The sequence below is a fragment of the Squalius cephalus genome, assembly GCF_949319135.1.
Source record: "Squalius cephalus genome assembly, chromosome: 8".
In the NCBI taxonomy this organism is placed as follows: Eukaryota; Metazoa; Chordata; class Actinopteri; order Cypriniformes; family Leuciscidae; genus Squalius; species Squalius cephalus.
In genome coordinates, this window is record NC_137129.1 from 35613188 (window position 1) to 35629853 (window position 16666).

Sequence of the window (16666 nt, forward strand, 5' to 3'; positions counted from 1 at the left end):
ATAGTGTCTAAATTATTCTAAAATAGCTGCCATTTATACTTTGTGTAAAATAATAAGTGTGATATTAAAGACAACCCTGATAAATTTGGCCTTAATTTATCATCATACTAAAGACCAAACAAGAAAATTATAATTAAACATGGCATCTTTTTTGGAATGTTAGATATTAGGAGCGCAGTTCAGTTTGAAAAACCCTGACTTGCACAAGGACATCTGACCAGAAAAAAAGGTGTCCACTGTATATGGTTCTGGTCTTCTGAAATCCTTAAAAAAAAGATCTGACCTTGTGAGACAAAGAGTATTTTTGGGCCTCATTGGGTTTCTGAACAAGCTTCGTTTGAATCCGTTCTTCTACAACTTGCTTTTCATTCAGGCAATTCACAATGAAAGCAATTTGGAGTGATTGGCCTGTATCAAACTGACTTTTGCTTAAAATTGTTCTGTCCTGTTCCTGAAAAAAGATTCCTCCCCCCCATTCATTTGGTTCACTTCACCCTGGCTTTTATGGAAAAAAAAATCAATCCTACTGTTTTATTTGAAGAGACAGAAATGCACTTATGAGTGTGAGGAAGAGAAAGACGAGGGAGGGAGTTTTGCAGAGACACCACACGATAGATGTGCCTTTAATCCGTTGAGTAGTGCTGGCAGATGGATCAAATATGGAGAGAATTGTACAAACGTTTTTTACAGAATTTGCTACTCCTCGGTAGAGACTGTTCCTTGACTTGCTGTCAGAGAGAGAGGGGGAAAGAAAATGTGTGTTGGAAATGTAAAGGATGGAGTTATATTTCCAAACAACATTATTAATTATTAACAAAGGATGTCGGTCTTATCATGTACATGTTCAAATGGGATTCAGATTTTTCAAGTAACAAACTTAAACTGTTTAGGTTCTTACACTACCATTAAAAAGTCTGGGGTCAATATGAAATTTTTTTTTTTTGACTAAATTAATACTTTTATTCAGAAAGGATTCATTACATTTATCAAAATAAAGACATTTATAATGTTACAAAAAATTTATTTTTCAAATAAATGCAGTTACTTGTCAAAGAATCCTGAAAAAAAAAATGTATCACTGTTTCCTCAAAAATATTAAGCAACATTGATAATAATAATAATAATAATAATAATAATAAATGTTTCTTGAGCAGCAAATCAGCCTATTAGAATGATTTCCGAAGAATCATGTGACACTGAAGACTGCTGAAAATAGCTTTGCCATGACAGGAATAAATTACATTATAAAATATATTCAAATAGAAAATAGTTATTTTATATTGTAATAGTATTTCATAAATATATCTGTTTTTAATGTAAAACCTTACAATAAGGTTCCACTTGTTAACATTAGTTAACATGAACAATGAATGTTTTAGAATACTTCTAAAACATCTATTAATCTTAGTTCATTTTAGTTTAACATTTACTAATACATTATTAAAATCAAAAGTATGGTAATATTATTTAATAAACCTTAACATGAACTAACAATGAATAGCTGTATTTTTATTAACTAATGTTTTCAAAGATTAATACTGTAACAAATGTATTGCTCAATGTTTATGCATTAAGTAACGTAAACTAAGACACAGTAAGACATACTGTATTTTTAATAAAATAATGCAGCGCTATGCAGTTTTGGCAATTTCTTTCGCTGTTTTCTCGTTTTTTGCTTGCGGGTTTCTCTATAGAGCTCCCCCTACAGCTTCGGAGTAGATATTTGACAACACTGTCGTCTAAATTCGTTGGCGACTCTCTCCCCCCCCCCATCTTCTCCCTCTGACATGTGCATTTGTTTTCAAAGAAGCCGGCGAACGCACAGAGCCATGTCCACTGAGGTATGTATGAAACACAGAAGGCTAGCATATAAATGTATGTGTGCAGTGCCGTAAAGCAATTCGTTACATCGCGAGACCTGATATCACGCGATACTTCCCGCCGGCCCAAAGTTGCAAGGGTGGTTTTTCCGCTCACAGGCGCTAGGGGGAAGCGAGACGGCGACCATTCAACCCGAAAAAAGTCATATAACCATTCCAATGACTCCTAAGCTGTTCAGTTAAGGTACATTAAGCTAAAAAAACTGCATAGTTCCCCTTTAACAGACTTTCAAAAATCATTAAACAAACGCAAACCCTAAACTTTTAAATATTTCTTCCACTATTTGTTTAGAAACACCAGTCTCAAACCACACAGCCAATCAAAACATTCTCTGTAAGTGCAGGAACAAATCACAGATGAGTATGCAAATAGGATTTGTGTAAAAGCAAGAATCGACCAGGTCACCAAAATAAGAACAAGGGCTAGCAAAAACACTTTGAGCGTGTGTGTGTGTGTGTGTGTATATACATGTAATCCTCTTTGTGGCATTAAGAAGCGGCCGCAGTGGACTGAGCAGGGCTGTTTTTCCGCATGTGGACAGATTTCAGACTGCACATCTCAATTATCATGATCTTTATAAAGCTTTTAAGGGCAGCTCAGCATACAACCTCTCTCTAATTCTCTCTTTCTTTCTAAGTCTGGCGGCTAAGTATAGTGGTGGAATGCTGAAAGAATATGGGCGATAATGGGATGAATCAGAAGTCAAGCTGCTGCTGATAATTATTATTATTTCAACAATGAGTCTTTTGTCAGTCCCTCCAAAATGTCCACCCACCTCTTACACTCGTGTGTGTGTTTTAATTTCCTCCTACACAAGCAAGGTTCGGTGGCCTTGGGTGACATGGCAGAAACATAACAGTGTTGAACGTTTTTGAGATATTAGGAAGAGAAATGGCAGTTTTCTTGATTGTGTGTTCCAGTGATGCATTTGATTTCTGGTTCTTTCTGTACTGTACTTATCATTACATTCCTGGAAATCAATAGATAAATGTCCAAGTCTGTCTGTCTTTCTTTTTGTCATTCCATTGACTCTCCCTCCTTGACATTGCTCTTCTTTTAATAACGGATTCACAAGAAATTGTGGTTTATTGCTGGTCACGGTCTAGTTTTTTTTCCCCCGTCAGTCTTCATTCTAATGAAATTGCAATATGGATGATGCACTCAATGATTTTAAGAAGTTCCTCTCAAACAGACACAAACTCATCAGCACGAGCAGCGGTTTCTACAGTAATTTCCTGGTGGCAGCCTATTTTTTCTAGACTCTTCATTCGTATTAAAAATTGTCATTTGGATTATTCTCTCAAGGATTTCTGAAGGAATTAAAAGTCGTTTTTTCAGAGACTTCACAAAACAGTTTTGAAAATTGGTCTTTTATTAGAGTCCTGATTCTAATGAAATTTGGACAGAAGTAATCTGTTATCAGAGGTGACTGTGTAAAAGTAATGTCCATTAGTCAGAAATGTACAGTTCTAAGCTAATCATGTCTTCATTTAGGCAGAAACAATGATCTCATTAAAGCAATTATTACACATTGTGATCGTTATGATTACAATATATAGAAAATTTGTCAGTGGTGCATGTTGATTCAGAGTTGGCATCATCTGAAGTCCTCGCAGTGGTTGGGGTCATCCCTTCGCATCTGAAATCTTTGAAAGGGGCTGGATCCAAACAGGAGCTGGCGTACCACTTACCTCGGGTGGAAATGGAAAATAATTAGCATAGCTGCTGTTCACAACATTCAAGCAAAATATAATCATGTGCATTTCATCTGATATAACTGGAGTACAAGGTTATTCGGTACATTATGTGAATGCTTGGCTTGAGATGCGTCTTTAATCTAGATTTAAACTGGGAGAGCGTGTCTGAGCCTCGAACATTATCAGGAAGGTTATTCCAGAGTTTAGGAGCCAAATGTGAAATCGCTCTCCCTCCTTTAGTGGACGTACATACCAAAAGTTCAGAGTTTTGTGACCTGAAAGAGCGTAATGGATTTTAGGGTGATAGAAGATTGGTTACATAGACAGGAGTTGAACCATTAAGGTCCTTATAGGTCAGCAGCAATACTTTGTAATCGATACAGAACTTAATAGGTCACCAGTGTAGAGATGATAAATTTGGTGTTATATGATCATGTTTTCTTGACCTGGTAAGAACTCTAGCAAGCTGCATTTTGAAATTAACTGTAGTTTATTTATTGAGGATGAAGGACAACCAGCTCGTAGTGTATATTTCAGTCTAGAGATCATGAATGCATGAACTACCTTTTCTGCATCAGAAACGGATAACATGCTCTTAGAGATTTTTCTGAGGTGGGAAGAAGGCTGTAACATTTGAAATATGATTATCAAAAGACAAGTTGCTGTCTAATAACACCCAGTTCTATAACTGTAGAGGATCAAGTAACCGTACATCCTAAATTGTATTCTAAGAGATTCTTATCTGAATTTAATAGAAGAAAATACTGGTCATCCAATATTTTATAGCTTTACCACACTCTGTCAACTAGGAGTATCATCGGCATAACAGTGTGAACTAATTCCGTGTTTTACTATAATATTACCAAGAACAGCATGTATTTTGAAAATAGCAGAGGGCCTAAAGCAGACCCTTGCTGCCCTCCATAATTTCGATTTACAATGTTAATTTGGATAATTCCCAGTTTAAATAAACCAAATTGTAACAGTCAGATTTTAATCACCCTTAATGCCTGTCCCTGAATACCAGTGTAATTTTGTAGTCTATCTAAGAGTATGATAAACTGTATAGTGCCGAACGCAGCACTAAGATCAAGTAAAACTAGTATTGAGATGCAGCCTTGGTCAGAAGCTAGAAGTCATTTGTCATTTTAACGAGTGCAGTTTCTGTGCTTTGATAGGGGTGGTCAAAAATTTTACATTTACAATTGTATTCCTGATGCATTCGATTTTCTCAGTAAAGAAATTCATTAAGTCATTGGTGACGTCTGTTTATTTGTTAATCTAGCCACTGTACTAAATAAAAACCTTGGATTCTTGTATCGCATTCTAGGTTCAAAGTTTCTCTCTTGAGAGTATGAGTAAACTGTTTTACCATGTGTACTAGAGAAGATAGTGCCCATACTCTTTGTCATTTCATCAAGTTAATTTGTGTTTATGGGAACACTGCTGGCAGATCAGGCAGGTTATTTTTGAATCCATCTATAGTGGTTGGGATAATTGTTCTACCTGGTCGATAAAGCGGAGTGCTATGACAAATATCAGCAGTACGCAGAATGCATGTTACAAGGTTACTTGCCGATTGAATATTTATATCAGTAAGATTGGTTCCATGAGATATCAAGTGCATGATAAAACGAAGAGCGGGTCGGGTGACGTTTTGCTTGACCCCAAAAGAGTTTAGTTAGTCTGTAATCACAACTCCTAACATAATTTGTATTATGTGAATGTTCAAATCTCAGACACTCAACACTTCATCAGCGTTGTACAATAGGTTTGGAGGAAAATCTGCAAACTCTCTTAGAAAATCAACATAGGGCCCTGGAGATCTATACACAGTAGCCAGAGCAAGAGATTATTTTTCTTATCTGAAAGTGTAATATTTAGTACAAGGCAAGCACTTCAAATGAATTAAACCTGTGTCCTGTTTTCTGAGTAGCATTAAGAATATCTCTATAGATTGTTGCAACACCTCCACCATGACCAATCAGACGAGGCTCATGCTTATAACAGTAGCCTGATGGAGTAGATTCATTAAGACTGAAATATTTGGTTTAAGCCAGGTCTCAGTAAGGCAGATTACATCAAAACTATTATCTGTGTTCATTATCATTTCATTTACAATATTGTTTTGTTTTCAGCTTGTCTTCCTACAGTCTTCATTCTACTAAAATTGCAAGGATTTTTCAAGTTCCCTTCCTGCCCTCAGTGTTTCTCGTTTAATTGCAAGCTGTTTGTTGCGAGACACTACTCAACAAACTAACAATCCGCACAGCACGAGCTACGACCCAAAATAAGCAGCTTCAGAGGAAATTTACCCCAGCCAAATAAACGCACTGCAAATGTGAGAAAGAGAACCCACCAACAGAGGAGACATGCGGAGGAATAGTAGCTAGTAGCTGATATATTTTCAGGATTGCACGATATACAACAGCCATTTGTTTAGACACATTTGTTATAGATTAAGTTTTAGGTTGCTTTCGGTGCCTGGTCTATACGATAAACCCCACTGATACATGCGCACACACTGAGCAAAACCCTTTCGCTCGGGAGGACATTGATAATAAATGCTCTTGTTTAATATCCACAGCAGGTAAAAATGATTGCTGAAGGTTTCGTGCTGTGTGGCTATCAGCTTTTATCAAATAAAGACTTTTTTTCTAACATTCATCTGATCTCTCCACTTCGATGCTGCTGTTGAAAGACTGGTGTGTTTTAAGAGTTTCCAATATTGTTTTCGCCCCCCTACAAGTCCTCAGTGTGTGAGCTTTTATGCATTTCTGTGGCTCACTGCCCGGTTTCATCAAGAATCTGTTTTATATTAATAATGTATGTGTGACTACAAGTGTATGTGCGTGCAAGTAATGAGCACATCTGTTTCTTTACAATCACTGGAAACAGAGTTAATCTGATCCGTCCAAAAAAAGCTGCGATTCACAGAAAGATCACCATTGTGACTTTGCAGATCAAATGTCCATTTAGGAATTTACAAAATGGCAATCCTGGTGGACAGCAGCGTTACTGCACTGTTGTTTCCGTCCAAACGCAACTGAACTCTTCCTGTCTTTTCCTACCTCTCCCAGTCGTCATACCTCATTTCGAGAGCATTTCATTGGCATGACAATGGACAAAGTTTCAATAAAATATTCAGTGATGGCAATCCCCCTTTCTATATCTCTCTGTCTCACCCATCTCTCATCTCTTTCTCTCACTTCCCTTCTGTCTCATCAATCGCTCTGAGAGCAGTGGGGCTTACTAATTTTAGCATACCCACCCCAGCAGCAAGTCTCAGCAAGCTTTGCCTGTGAATACCTCATCAAACTGAGCCGCACTACAAAGCACCTTATCACTCCAGCTTTGAATGTCTAACTGCGAAGGGAAAGATAAGGAGCTGTGGTGTATTAGTTCTCAAACCGGATTACTGGTCCGGGGGACTAATGGTGGACATCACAATGGAGATGAAACAGAAAAAAGGCTGATAGACATCTCTTTACACATCCAATTTGGGCCAATTTCAAATGTGGTTTGGAATCTAGTGCAGTTTATATCTGGTATGTGGTCATCTGACCTACATCTGAACCAGGATTGTGCAAAAGTTTACACTTTATTTTACTGTACTTACAGTGTACGTACCAAGTAAGTACTGTATAATATAAGGTAACTACATGGGTTAAGGTTAGGTTTAGGGGTAGGTTCAAGATTAGGACCTAGTTATTACCCATTTATTGTAATCACTACTATAAATATATAGTATGTACATGCGAAACGGGACTGTAAAATAAAGTTCTATCTATCTATCTGTCTATCATTCTGTCTGTCTGTCTGTCTATCGGTCTGTCTGTCTGTCATTCTCAAGGCCTATAAAACTTTCAAAGGCTTTATCAAGCTAATATACTTAGTCTGTCTTGACAAACTTTTGACAAAATAGTTTTTCTAGTTCATTTATGAATTAGCTATATGAATTGCTTTAAATTTCAATTTATTTTAATTCGACTTGCTTACATTCAATCTTGAATTACAATTCCTCTTAATGTTTGCTGCCAAATTCAATTCAAATTCAATTCCTGAATTGTCTATAGTGCATTAACAATTCAGTTCTGAATGGCACACAACCCTGATACCAACTATCTGTTTGTCCTCAGAATTCAGTCTAAAATCCCCACTTGGCATTCAGGTGGTTAATGAACGTATGGAAATGCCTACCAGTGCATCATGGGAGCACACACGTGCCACCGCTGGTGAGCGATAAGAACAAGAGCACTTGCTGTTATATGTATTTATTTTAGAAATGTTAAAATCCGCTGCCACTGCATGTCAAATGACATAAACCTATTACAGTAATCCTTCCTCATAGTCCCACAGCCTGTTTCATGTAGTTACAAGCTGTTTGGAAAACCAAATGCTCCAAAAGAGGATCGAACCGTGCTACTGAAATGATCCGCGTGGTGCTGACCAACATCTGTGTGACCCGCTGAACACGGAGCGGATCTTTTCACGTGTCGGCTATATGTCCAGGCTCAGATAGCATATGCAGATATGATTTGATAAGATGATAAAAATCAGTCAGTAGGTCTTGCAGTGTAAATGAAATTCTTCATTCTCTTATATCGGTTTACATGGGTGGTTTGTACTTTAACAGGACACACAAAAAAAAAAAAACCCTCAATGATAATTGTATGCGTCTCTGTCTTGTTGTAGATCAACCTTTACCAAAAGTCACCTCGGCCGGGCCAGTTATCGGGGGCATCATTGCAGCCGTAATGATTCTGTGTTTGATCGGCGCTGGTGTGGCCATGTACCACAAACGCCGTCAGAGGACCGAGAACGGAGAGTAAGTGTGAACGCGCACCCACAAACACAATCACACATTCATGTGAAACATCCTTTTTTTTCCCTCTCTCTTTCACTCCTGGCTAGAACACCCAAGCTATTTTCATCTCTTTCATTCTCAACTCATCTTAATTTGTGCATTCGCGGTATGGCGTACATGCGCTCCACGGTTATTGCTTAACATCTCCTTGTATTACTTTTCCAGAGGCCCCCCCAAACACAAGCCACCTCCTCCGATGAAGTCTGGCAGCTCAACAGAAATGGTGAGCGGACATTTTTTTTCCATCAGTCACCTCTCAACGCTCACATCAAACATTCTCTTTCAACTCAACGCATTGAGCTTTCTTCATTACACAATGTTGAGATTACTTACAGTTCTCCAGGCTACGCGCGGCAATTAAATCAGAGCTGGTGAGAAGACACATATACATAAACCACCATAAAAAAGATCTTTGAAGAACAAACTTCGTATTGGGACGAGGGAAAATTTGTATTGCTCAAAATAGGGTAATTGCATTTTTTTTTTTTTTTCCCGGTTAACGATTATTTCCTGTTCGCTTGGTTGGTTTTGGACCACATTTGAAACAAATTTGTATTGTGAAGTATGTAAAAGCAAGCCGAGCGAAGAGAATGAGAATTGCTAATGTTGCCCTCGGGTTATGGTCGAGAAAGAAAGGGTTAACATGGGGGTAATGTGTATTGATTGAAGCTTAATGTAGAACGTGTGGGTGGAGATAAATTTGTGTGTGCATACATGTTTGTGTATGTGTGTGCGCACGAGCAAATGAGCCTGTACATCACAGGCATCTTTCATCTCGGCTGCCCTAAAAAAGCTGATTAATTCAGCTGTCAGCACCCTCAAAATATGTGATTATGAGATCTCGCTTCATGTTTGCTGAAAATAGCGGCTGCAGTAAAATATTATTATATTTTTAGCAGCTTATTTCACTGAACACTGCCTTTTACCAGTAAAAACTTTAGATTAGCCTTTGAGACCTGGTAATTTAATACTGTTCAAAAGTTTGGGGTCACTTTTTTTTTTTTTTTTTTTTAAGAAATCATAAACATACTGTTATTCAGCAAGGACGCATTAGATCAAAAGTGACAAATACATTTATAATGTATTAAAAAAAAGTATATAAAAAATCATCATCAAATCCTGTAAAAAATCCAACTTTTTTCAACATTGATAATAAATGTTTCTTGAGGAGCAAATTAGAATTATTTCTGAAGGACCATGTGACACTGAAGACTGCAGGAAGAATGATGCTGAAAATGCAGCTTTGCATTCATATATATATATTTTAAAAAGTTGGCAGTTGAGCAAGATTCAGACTCGTCTGCACTAAAATGTGCATGCTGAACTCATCATCTCATGTGTTTGTCCCTCTGTAGCTGAATAAACCTCAGGACAAGGCCACAGCCATCACAGAAACCCAGCCGCTCAGCAATCCCGAGACATACTACTATGAAACTAACTCTGGCGAGCCCGTTACGGTAAGATCCCTTTTCCAAACTTTGATGTGCAATGCTGAAAGCTGTGAATCCCATTCCATGAGCATCCCTCATTCGGTGGCGTCTCATTTCTCCTTTTACGGTGTTGGAATGAATGACTTCAGGCATCCTGAATGACTATAGGCTGTCAAGCAATTCAAATTTTGTATCTAACTAATTACACAAGATTAATGCAGATTAATTAATTGTGAATTAATCATTTAAAGTCATTATTGTGTTAGATGACAACAGCACTGAATAGACATTAAAAAAAGTAACTTTAGAAAAATATTTTGATTTTATTACACAAACACTATTGTAAAAATTACAAATGCAGTGGAAATACAGTGGAAATACAGGTATCGGTATCGGTACTCTGTATCGGCAAGTACCAAAAATGAAAGTATCGGTGCATCCCTAATTTATATCATTATTTAATAACTGTTTTGGACATGATTATCATGCAGGGCAGCAAGTAATTACATGCGTCTTGAAATATGGCTATGGCTTCCAAACAAAGCTATCTGTCTGGAGCAAAAAAAGAAAAAGAAAATGCGCCAAGAACGAAATAGGTATCTATTTTTGTAACATTTCAAATTTTTATTTAGTCTTGATAAAAAATAACTACTCCAGTCCAGATCTCTGGGTTGTGGGGTCATTTCGACGAGGGCCCTTCACAAAATTTTGCTTAGGGCCCCCAGAAGCGTAGGACCGGCACTGATTCCATAGGACGAAATCAAGTCGTTCCACTCGGATATACGTCACAATAGGGAAGAAATGAAAAGACTATTGCAACTTCTGTTTCATGCCGACTTGAAGCAGGCGGCTTACACTCTTATGCTAACAGCGAAGGCTAGTGACTCATAACGATGCGTGGCATGTGCTAACACTGCCAAAGGGTCTTTTATGTGGATTAATATGATGAGCTGGTTATTTCATCAACTATGATAACCGTAAAGCCAATTACTACAGCGGATCTGTGTATGAAGGCCAGACTCAGAAACGTACCTTTTGTGATAAAGCCCCCAGGGCTTCAGTTTGCGCTTTCAATAACTGCCTGTATTTATTGTTTTAGGTGATTTAGCCAGCAGGGTTGGGCATTATTCAGAATTTAAAGAATTGGCTCCATTTAATTTGTGAATTTGAATGGAATTGGCCACACCCCACAGGAAGTATTGTGCATTTCAATAAAATTCAACACAGGCACAAAGTAATTAATCATGTGTATTTATGCTGGAAATAGTGTTTTTCTAAACTTACAGTATTATTAAAATATAGTATTTTAATAATAATATTCATATTATTATGTTTTACATTACATATATAAATATAGAAAACATTCATTTATTATTACTTCTTTAGAATTATTTGTTTTAGAATTTTTTTCTAGAAATACATGTTCTGTGATCACATATTTATGGGTAATTTAAACTGAATAAAAATGCATTATTAAAAATAACATTTACAGCTCTTTGAATGTCATTTTAGTTCCATTTAAATTTCAGTTCTGCATCTTGTATCAATTTAAATGAAAGAATTTTAAAGGCAATTTATGGCGCATATCCCTGGTAGCCAAGCTAAAATCACTAAGAGAAATAAAACCCTTTTTATATCCTTTCTGTGTCCAGACCTTTATAAAAGGGTTAAATGACCAGGGGTGAATTGGGATCACCTTATGTTATGACATAAAAAAAGAACATTCGCCTCACATAATTAGTAACCAACTTTTGCTTCAATCGTTCAGACACCGATTCACACACGTACATGCAAGAGATAGCGATCACACCATATTAACACTTTTAAATTAAATTTTTGCTCACTGAGAGTCAGGAGGTGAAGTGTTCTATCAAATCGTTTAATCAGATGAATCTTCATTCGGTATAAATTAATTCTAATAAATAAGAATGTGTGCTTCTGTTCTCCAGCTATTATACTGATGCTTAATGACCGATTGAGGATCTATTAAATTGGCATTAGTACCACCTCAGTGATTGTAATGAATTGTGAATGTGTGTATACGTGCAGCTAGTTACATGTGTCTGAACCAGACGTGTGTGTCGTGACAAAACTACATCTCAGCCTTAATAATCAGAGGAGCTGTTTGAAATAATTTTGCGAGGAATTTTATTCATTGTTTTTTATTCTTTAAGTAAGGGATCATCCATGGCTAGCAGTGCATTTAATCCTTTTAATTCATGTGGAGGCAAAGAACCACCTGACGTGAACTGGAAATCACAGCTAGCCGTGGATTTTCCCACTTATACCATGGTCATTTGCCAGCATTGACGACTCAGATCTGTTATTGATGTTTGCAGCGTCCAATATTGGACAGAAAGATAAAGTATTGTGTAAAATTACATTTATTTGAATGAATGAATTATAGCATTTGTTTGAATTAATTATCGAGAGAGATGAGTGATGCGTGTGTGAATTACCTGCATCTGTGCAGCGTCTTTCTCTATTAACAACCAAAGTGTGAGTTTAATTACTTCAAAACCAGTGATGTTAATCCCTCGTTGCTGAGAAATATAATGTATCGATTCAGCAGCAAAGCTATTTTATTGACAAGTTTCTGTGTGTGTGCAGCGTGTGTGTCTTCAATGAAAACAGTGCATTAATATAGAATGGTGATTAAACTGGGTTTAAAGGAATAGTTCACCCTAAATGAAAATTAAGTACTAAATTACTCACCCTGGTGTTTTTCTAATGCCGTATGCCCTTCTTTTTTATTAATGTACCACAAAAGGAGGATTAAAAAAAATCCGTCGTGTAGCCATGCACAGGCCAATGGTCAAGGTCAGGATTTTCGTTAAATAATACATATTAATACCAATTAACACCAGGGTTAGTAAATTATACTTCATTTTCATTTTAGGGTGAACAATCCTTTTAATGCACACGTTCCAGCCAATCAGAATCAAGTATTCAGATAAAGATTTCGAAGGATTGTGCATTTAAATAACTTTACTCTATGCTTTTATTGTATGTGCTTCAGGATCTGGATGATGACAACATGGGCCCTCCCGCTAACGGCGGCACCCCCCATGTCTGGGACGGCTCGGGACACCCTCCTGATAATGAGTCGACCACTGAGACTCTTCCACCATACGCACCAGCTGACCAGAATGATATTGAAGCTAGCCATGCTAACATAGCCCGTGAAGAAAGTTTCGTGTCTCAGCCCATGTTGGTCTAAAAACGTAGGCCGTGCCTGCGATTTGCACTGCCACCGTCCTATACCCAGCAGCGGACGCCCATTACAGCACAGCAGGCTAAAGTCCACGGCTCGGCACACACACACATCGAAAACCACCCCAGCCTGGTGCAAGTTTTTTTTTTTTTTTTAAGTGGCTAAATTACCTTTTAACCGATTCTCATGGTTTTGTGGATGGTCCATGAAACATATTGATATCTTTTGGACGCGTGTTCATTAGACTTTTGACCGATTTTGGACATGTAATAAGTTCTTAGTACTTCAGAAAAGCAAACTTTCAAAAATTAGCGGTAAAACAAAACCATGAGAATCGTAGTTATTCAGTTTTGAGGTACTATGTTATATTTTAATCCTGGTTATGTGAAAAGCAAACATAGTCGCACCAGTTTGACCATTTTCCTGAAAGGTCTAAATATAAGAATTTGCTTTCAGTATTTTAAAATACACTGCATATACTGTGAAATCTTGCTTATGTTTCTGATCTCTACGTTTTTTTTCTGCGATCTTGGTGTAGTGCTCTTTTAAAGCTTTAGCTTCTGTCGGTTTTGTGCGTTAAGGGAAAAAGTTGTGGTATATGCAATGTATTTTACATACAGCAAAAATGTATTTTTATATTTTATATTTGATGTCATTTTGATCGATTATATCAGCTAAAAACAGATGTATGCATTATTTTCTTATTTTTGTTTCTTTGATTCTTTGGCGTGTTCATTGTTTTTGAAAAGTACCAAATAAGTTCTGTAAATAATTGAAGAAAATAATATATATATAGCTAGTCTAACATGCGTCAAAAAAAATAATATCAAAAAAGAAGAACAAAAAAAGAAAAAATGCAAACAAATCCAAAAAAAAAATACCAGTGGGGTGCAAAATGAAAAAGTGTACATTTTTTTTTTTTATCATTTATTTTAACGGGTATTACTAAAGTCGTATGCTGATGTTTTACTTATTGATACGTGTGGATTTTGTTACTGTATAATCTGCATGGCATGGTTGGCTGCTTTCCTAAAAACAGTGGGCACCTGTCGCAACCTTTCCTCGCTCCCCTATTTTCTGGTCATAAGAAGCACAATACGCATATAGAGATGCTGAAGGTGACAGGAGGTTTGGATCATTTTCTGCACTTCTGAAGCGAAACATTAATGTTAAAGACCTTGTGAAATCTCTTGACAAGCACAATTTTCTTTCTGTTCTGACATTTCCTATTGAAACATTTTAGAAGATCAAAAGATCCCACCCATTTTAAAATTGCCAGTGGGGTTTAGTTTGAATTACGGGGAGGGACATTCTCCTCCTAGAGAGCATTTGATTGGACAATACTTTTAGTGCAGGATGAGTCATCAATATTTTTGATCTGTTTTCCAAAAGAAAGATTGTACATTTTAAATGTATTTATCTGATAAAAACTTTAAGGAGTATACCATGACATATAGCTATTGGTTTCAAAGTCAACAGATATTAATATTGAAAGCCATTGATTTTATGTGGTCTTTAATATTTAAATGCACTGTGTATCACTTTCTTGAGCATGGCCACAACGCTTCAGTTGCCTTTGTTTGGCCAAATGTTATCATTAACGCTCTCTTATTCCTATAATTCTTCTCAAAAAGAAGTAGAATTTGATTTGCAAGAAGAGGAGAAAATGTAAAGGAAGGTTCCTTAAAGGAACAGTTCACCAAAAAATTATTTACTCACCTTCATGTTGTTGCAATTCCATATGATTTGTTTCTAGATATGATATATTTATGATATTAAGATATTTTCAAGAACTGCTGTACGATGGCTTTGTGTTCTCGACATGCTGGGATTTAAGTTCACTTTGGTCACCATTTACTTCCATTGTATGGAAAAGACAAAGAGAGTTTTTAAAGACATGAATTTATTTTGGTGAACTATTCCTTTAAGAGATATATGAGGAACACTACAGAAGAAGTTTTTTAATGGTCTTTTTTTCTTTTTCACTGGTTCTTGGATGGCATGGCAACTAATTCCATCACTGTTTGTGTCTTTCACTCTTGAATGTAATCTTTGCACATCCACTTAAAGCTGTCGATAGATCATCGTGTCATGGTGTCTGAATACATTGTTGTAATTGTGCCAAAGAACTCATATCAAAACCATAGTGATGCAATGAACTAAAGACTTGCTAACAGGTGACAGAGGTGATAAAGGGAATGAATGGATGGCTTTTTAATGGTCACCTGGAGCGGAAACTTGCACATTCACAAAGCTCACCTTTAGATGGGTGAATGGATGAATAGGTGGGCAGGCGCCATGCGAAATCAATGGATGAACGGCACGGTTCCCCTAGATGAATTAACAAGCCCGCCTTTGTTCTTGATTAATCATCGATCACATTCACTGCCTGATCTTCTGGCCTGTTGGACAACTCAGCAAATTACTGATTCTTGCAAAACAGTTATTCTTGACATGACACGACAATCTTTCACCTGTCATCTCGGGTTAGCTGGGTTGTGGTCTCGTCACTGTTTCTGATGAAGGGAATGTATACGTCTGCATGCTGCATGAGATCTGGGGTTCGCTTATGTTATCATCACGCGCAAATGGACTGTCTTCACGCAACCGTCATTTGCTACAATGGTGCAGTATTAGACAATCACTGTATGTTATACTCATCCATAAGGGTTTCTGTGTTTTAAACTGTGACTTCATTTTTTTTAATTTAAGTTAATTTAATTTAAGTTTTTTTTTTTTACGTTTCTGTCTTATATACTGTAGATCGCATACATTAAAGTCCTAGTAAAACTATTTAATGTCATATTGGATTTTAAAAAGACAATCATAGGAGTTTAGGAATGTTAAAGGGATTGTTTAGTCAAAAAATTCAATTCTGTCCTCATTTAAGCCCAATTTATACTTCTGCGTCGAACTCACGGCGTAGCTACGTCGTAGGCTGTGTGTAGCGCGCGTACCCTATGGCGTAACCTGACGTGCACCTCTCCAAAAATGTAACAACGCGTCAATTCTACGCGGACGCAAGCGCTGTGATTGGTCTGCCAGAACCCCTCCCTCGGGGTTTCACATGCTCCCTAGGTGCGCGTCAACGCGGACAACGACGCAGAAGTATAAATTAAAACCAACACGTTGCCTACGGCGTATAGGCTCCGGCGTAGGTCCGACACAGAAGTATAATGAGGCCTTTAGTCATGTAGCTCCAAACCTGACTTTTTATTTTGAAGAATGCTGTTTTTGTCCATACTATGAAGGCCAATGGGGTCCAAAACAACAAAAAAGTCAGTCTTACAGGTTTAGAGTGACACAGGGGCGAGTAAATAATGACAGGATTTCCATTTTGCAATGAATTATCTCTTTAACAAAGTAGCGGCCCACTAAAATTAGTCTTTGGTTACAGAACGACTCTTGACATTAATCAAATCGACTCTCCACCAAAAATCAAACATACTTGATTTGCCATATGTTTGTTTATACTTCATTATCACAAATCATATCTGCCACGTGTTCGCTTATGCGCTGCCCTGTCATCATCAAGCCAGATGTGCCTTTGTTACTTTGTTTTCAGCCATTTTACTGA

At 37.2% G+C, this 16666-nt stretch overlaps 1 protein-coding gene across 2 annotated transcripts in view; it reads left to right on the top strand.

Annotated features, from left to right (window-relative positions):
* Nucleotides 1-16436, top strand: part of pvrl2l (PVR cell adhesion molecule related 2 like) — a 151207-nt gene extending 134771 nt beyond the window's left edge. The window contains exons 7-11 of one of the 2 annotated variants that reach the window (XM_079878605.1): nucleotides 7718-7813; nucleotides 8274-8406; nucleotides 8611-8668; nucleotides 9801-9902; nucleotides 12895-16436. In XM_079878605.1, coding sequence (XP_079734731.1) covers nucleotides 7718-7813; nucleotides 8274-8406; nucleotides 8611-8668; nucleotides 9801-9902; nucleotides 12895-13095 — 590 coding nt within the window. In that variant the 3' untranslated portion in view covers nucleotides 13096-16436. The remainder of the gene's footprint in view (nucleotides 1-7717; nucleotides 7814-8273; nucleotides 8407-8610; nucleotides 8669-9800; nucleotides 9903-12894) is intronic. The other variant, XM_079878607.1, reaches the window with a different exon arrangement.
* Nucleotides 16437-16666: the final 230 nt, after the last annotated feature.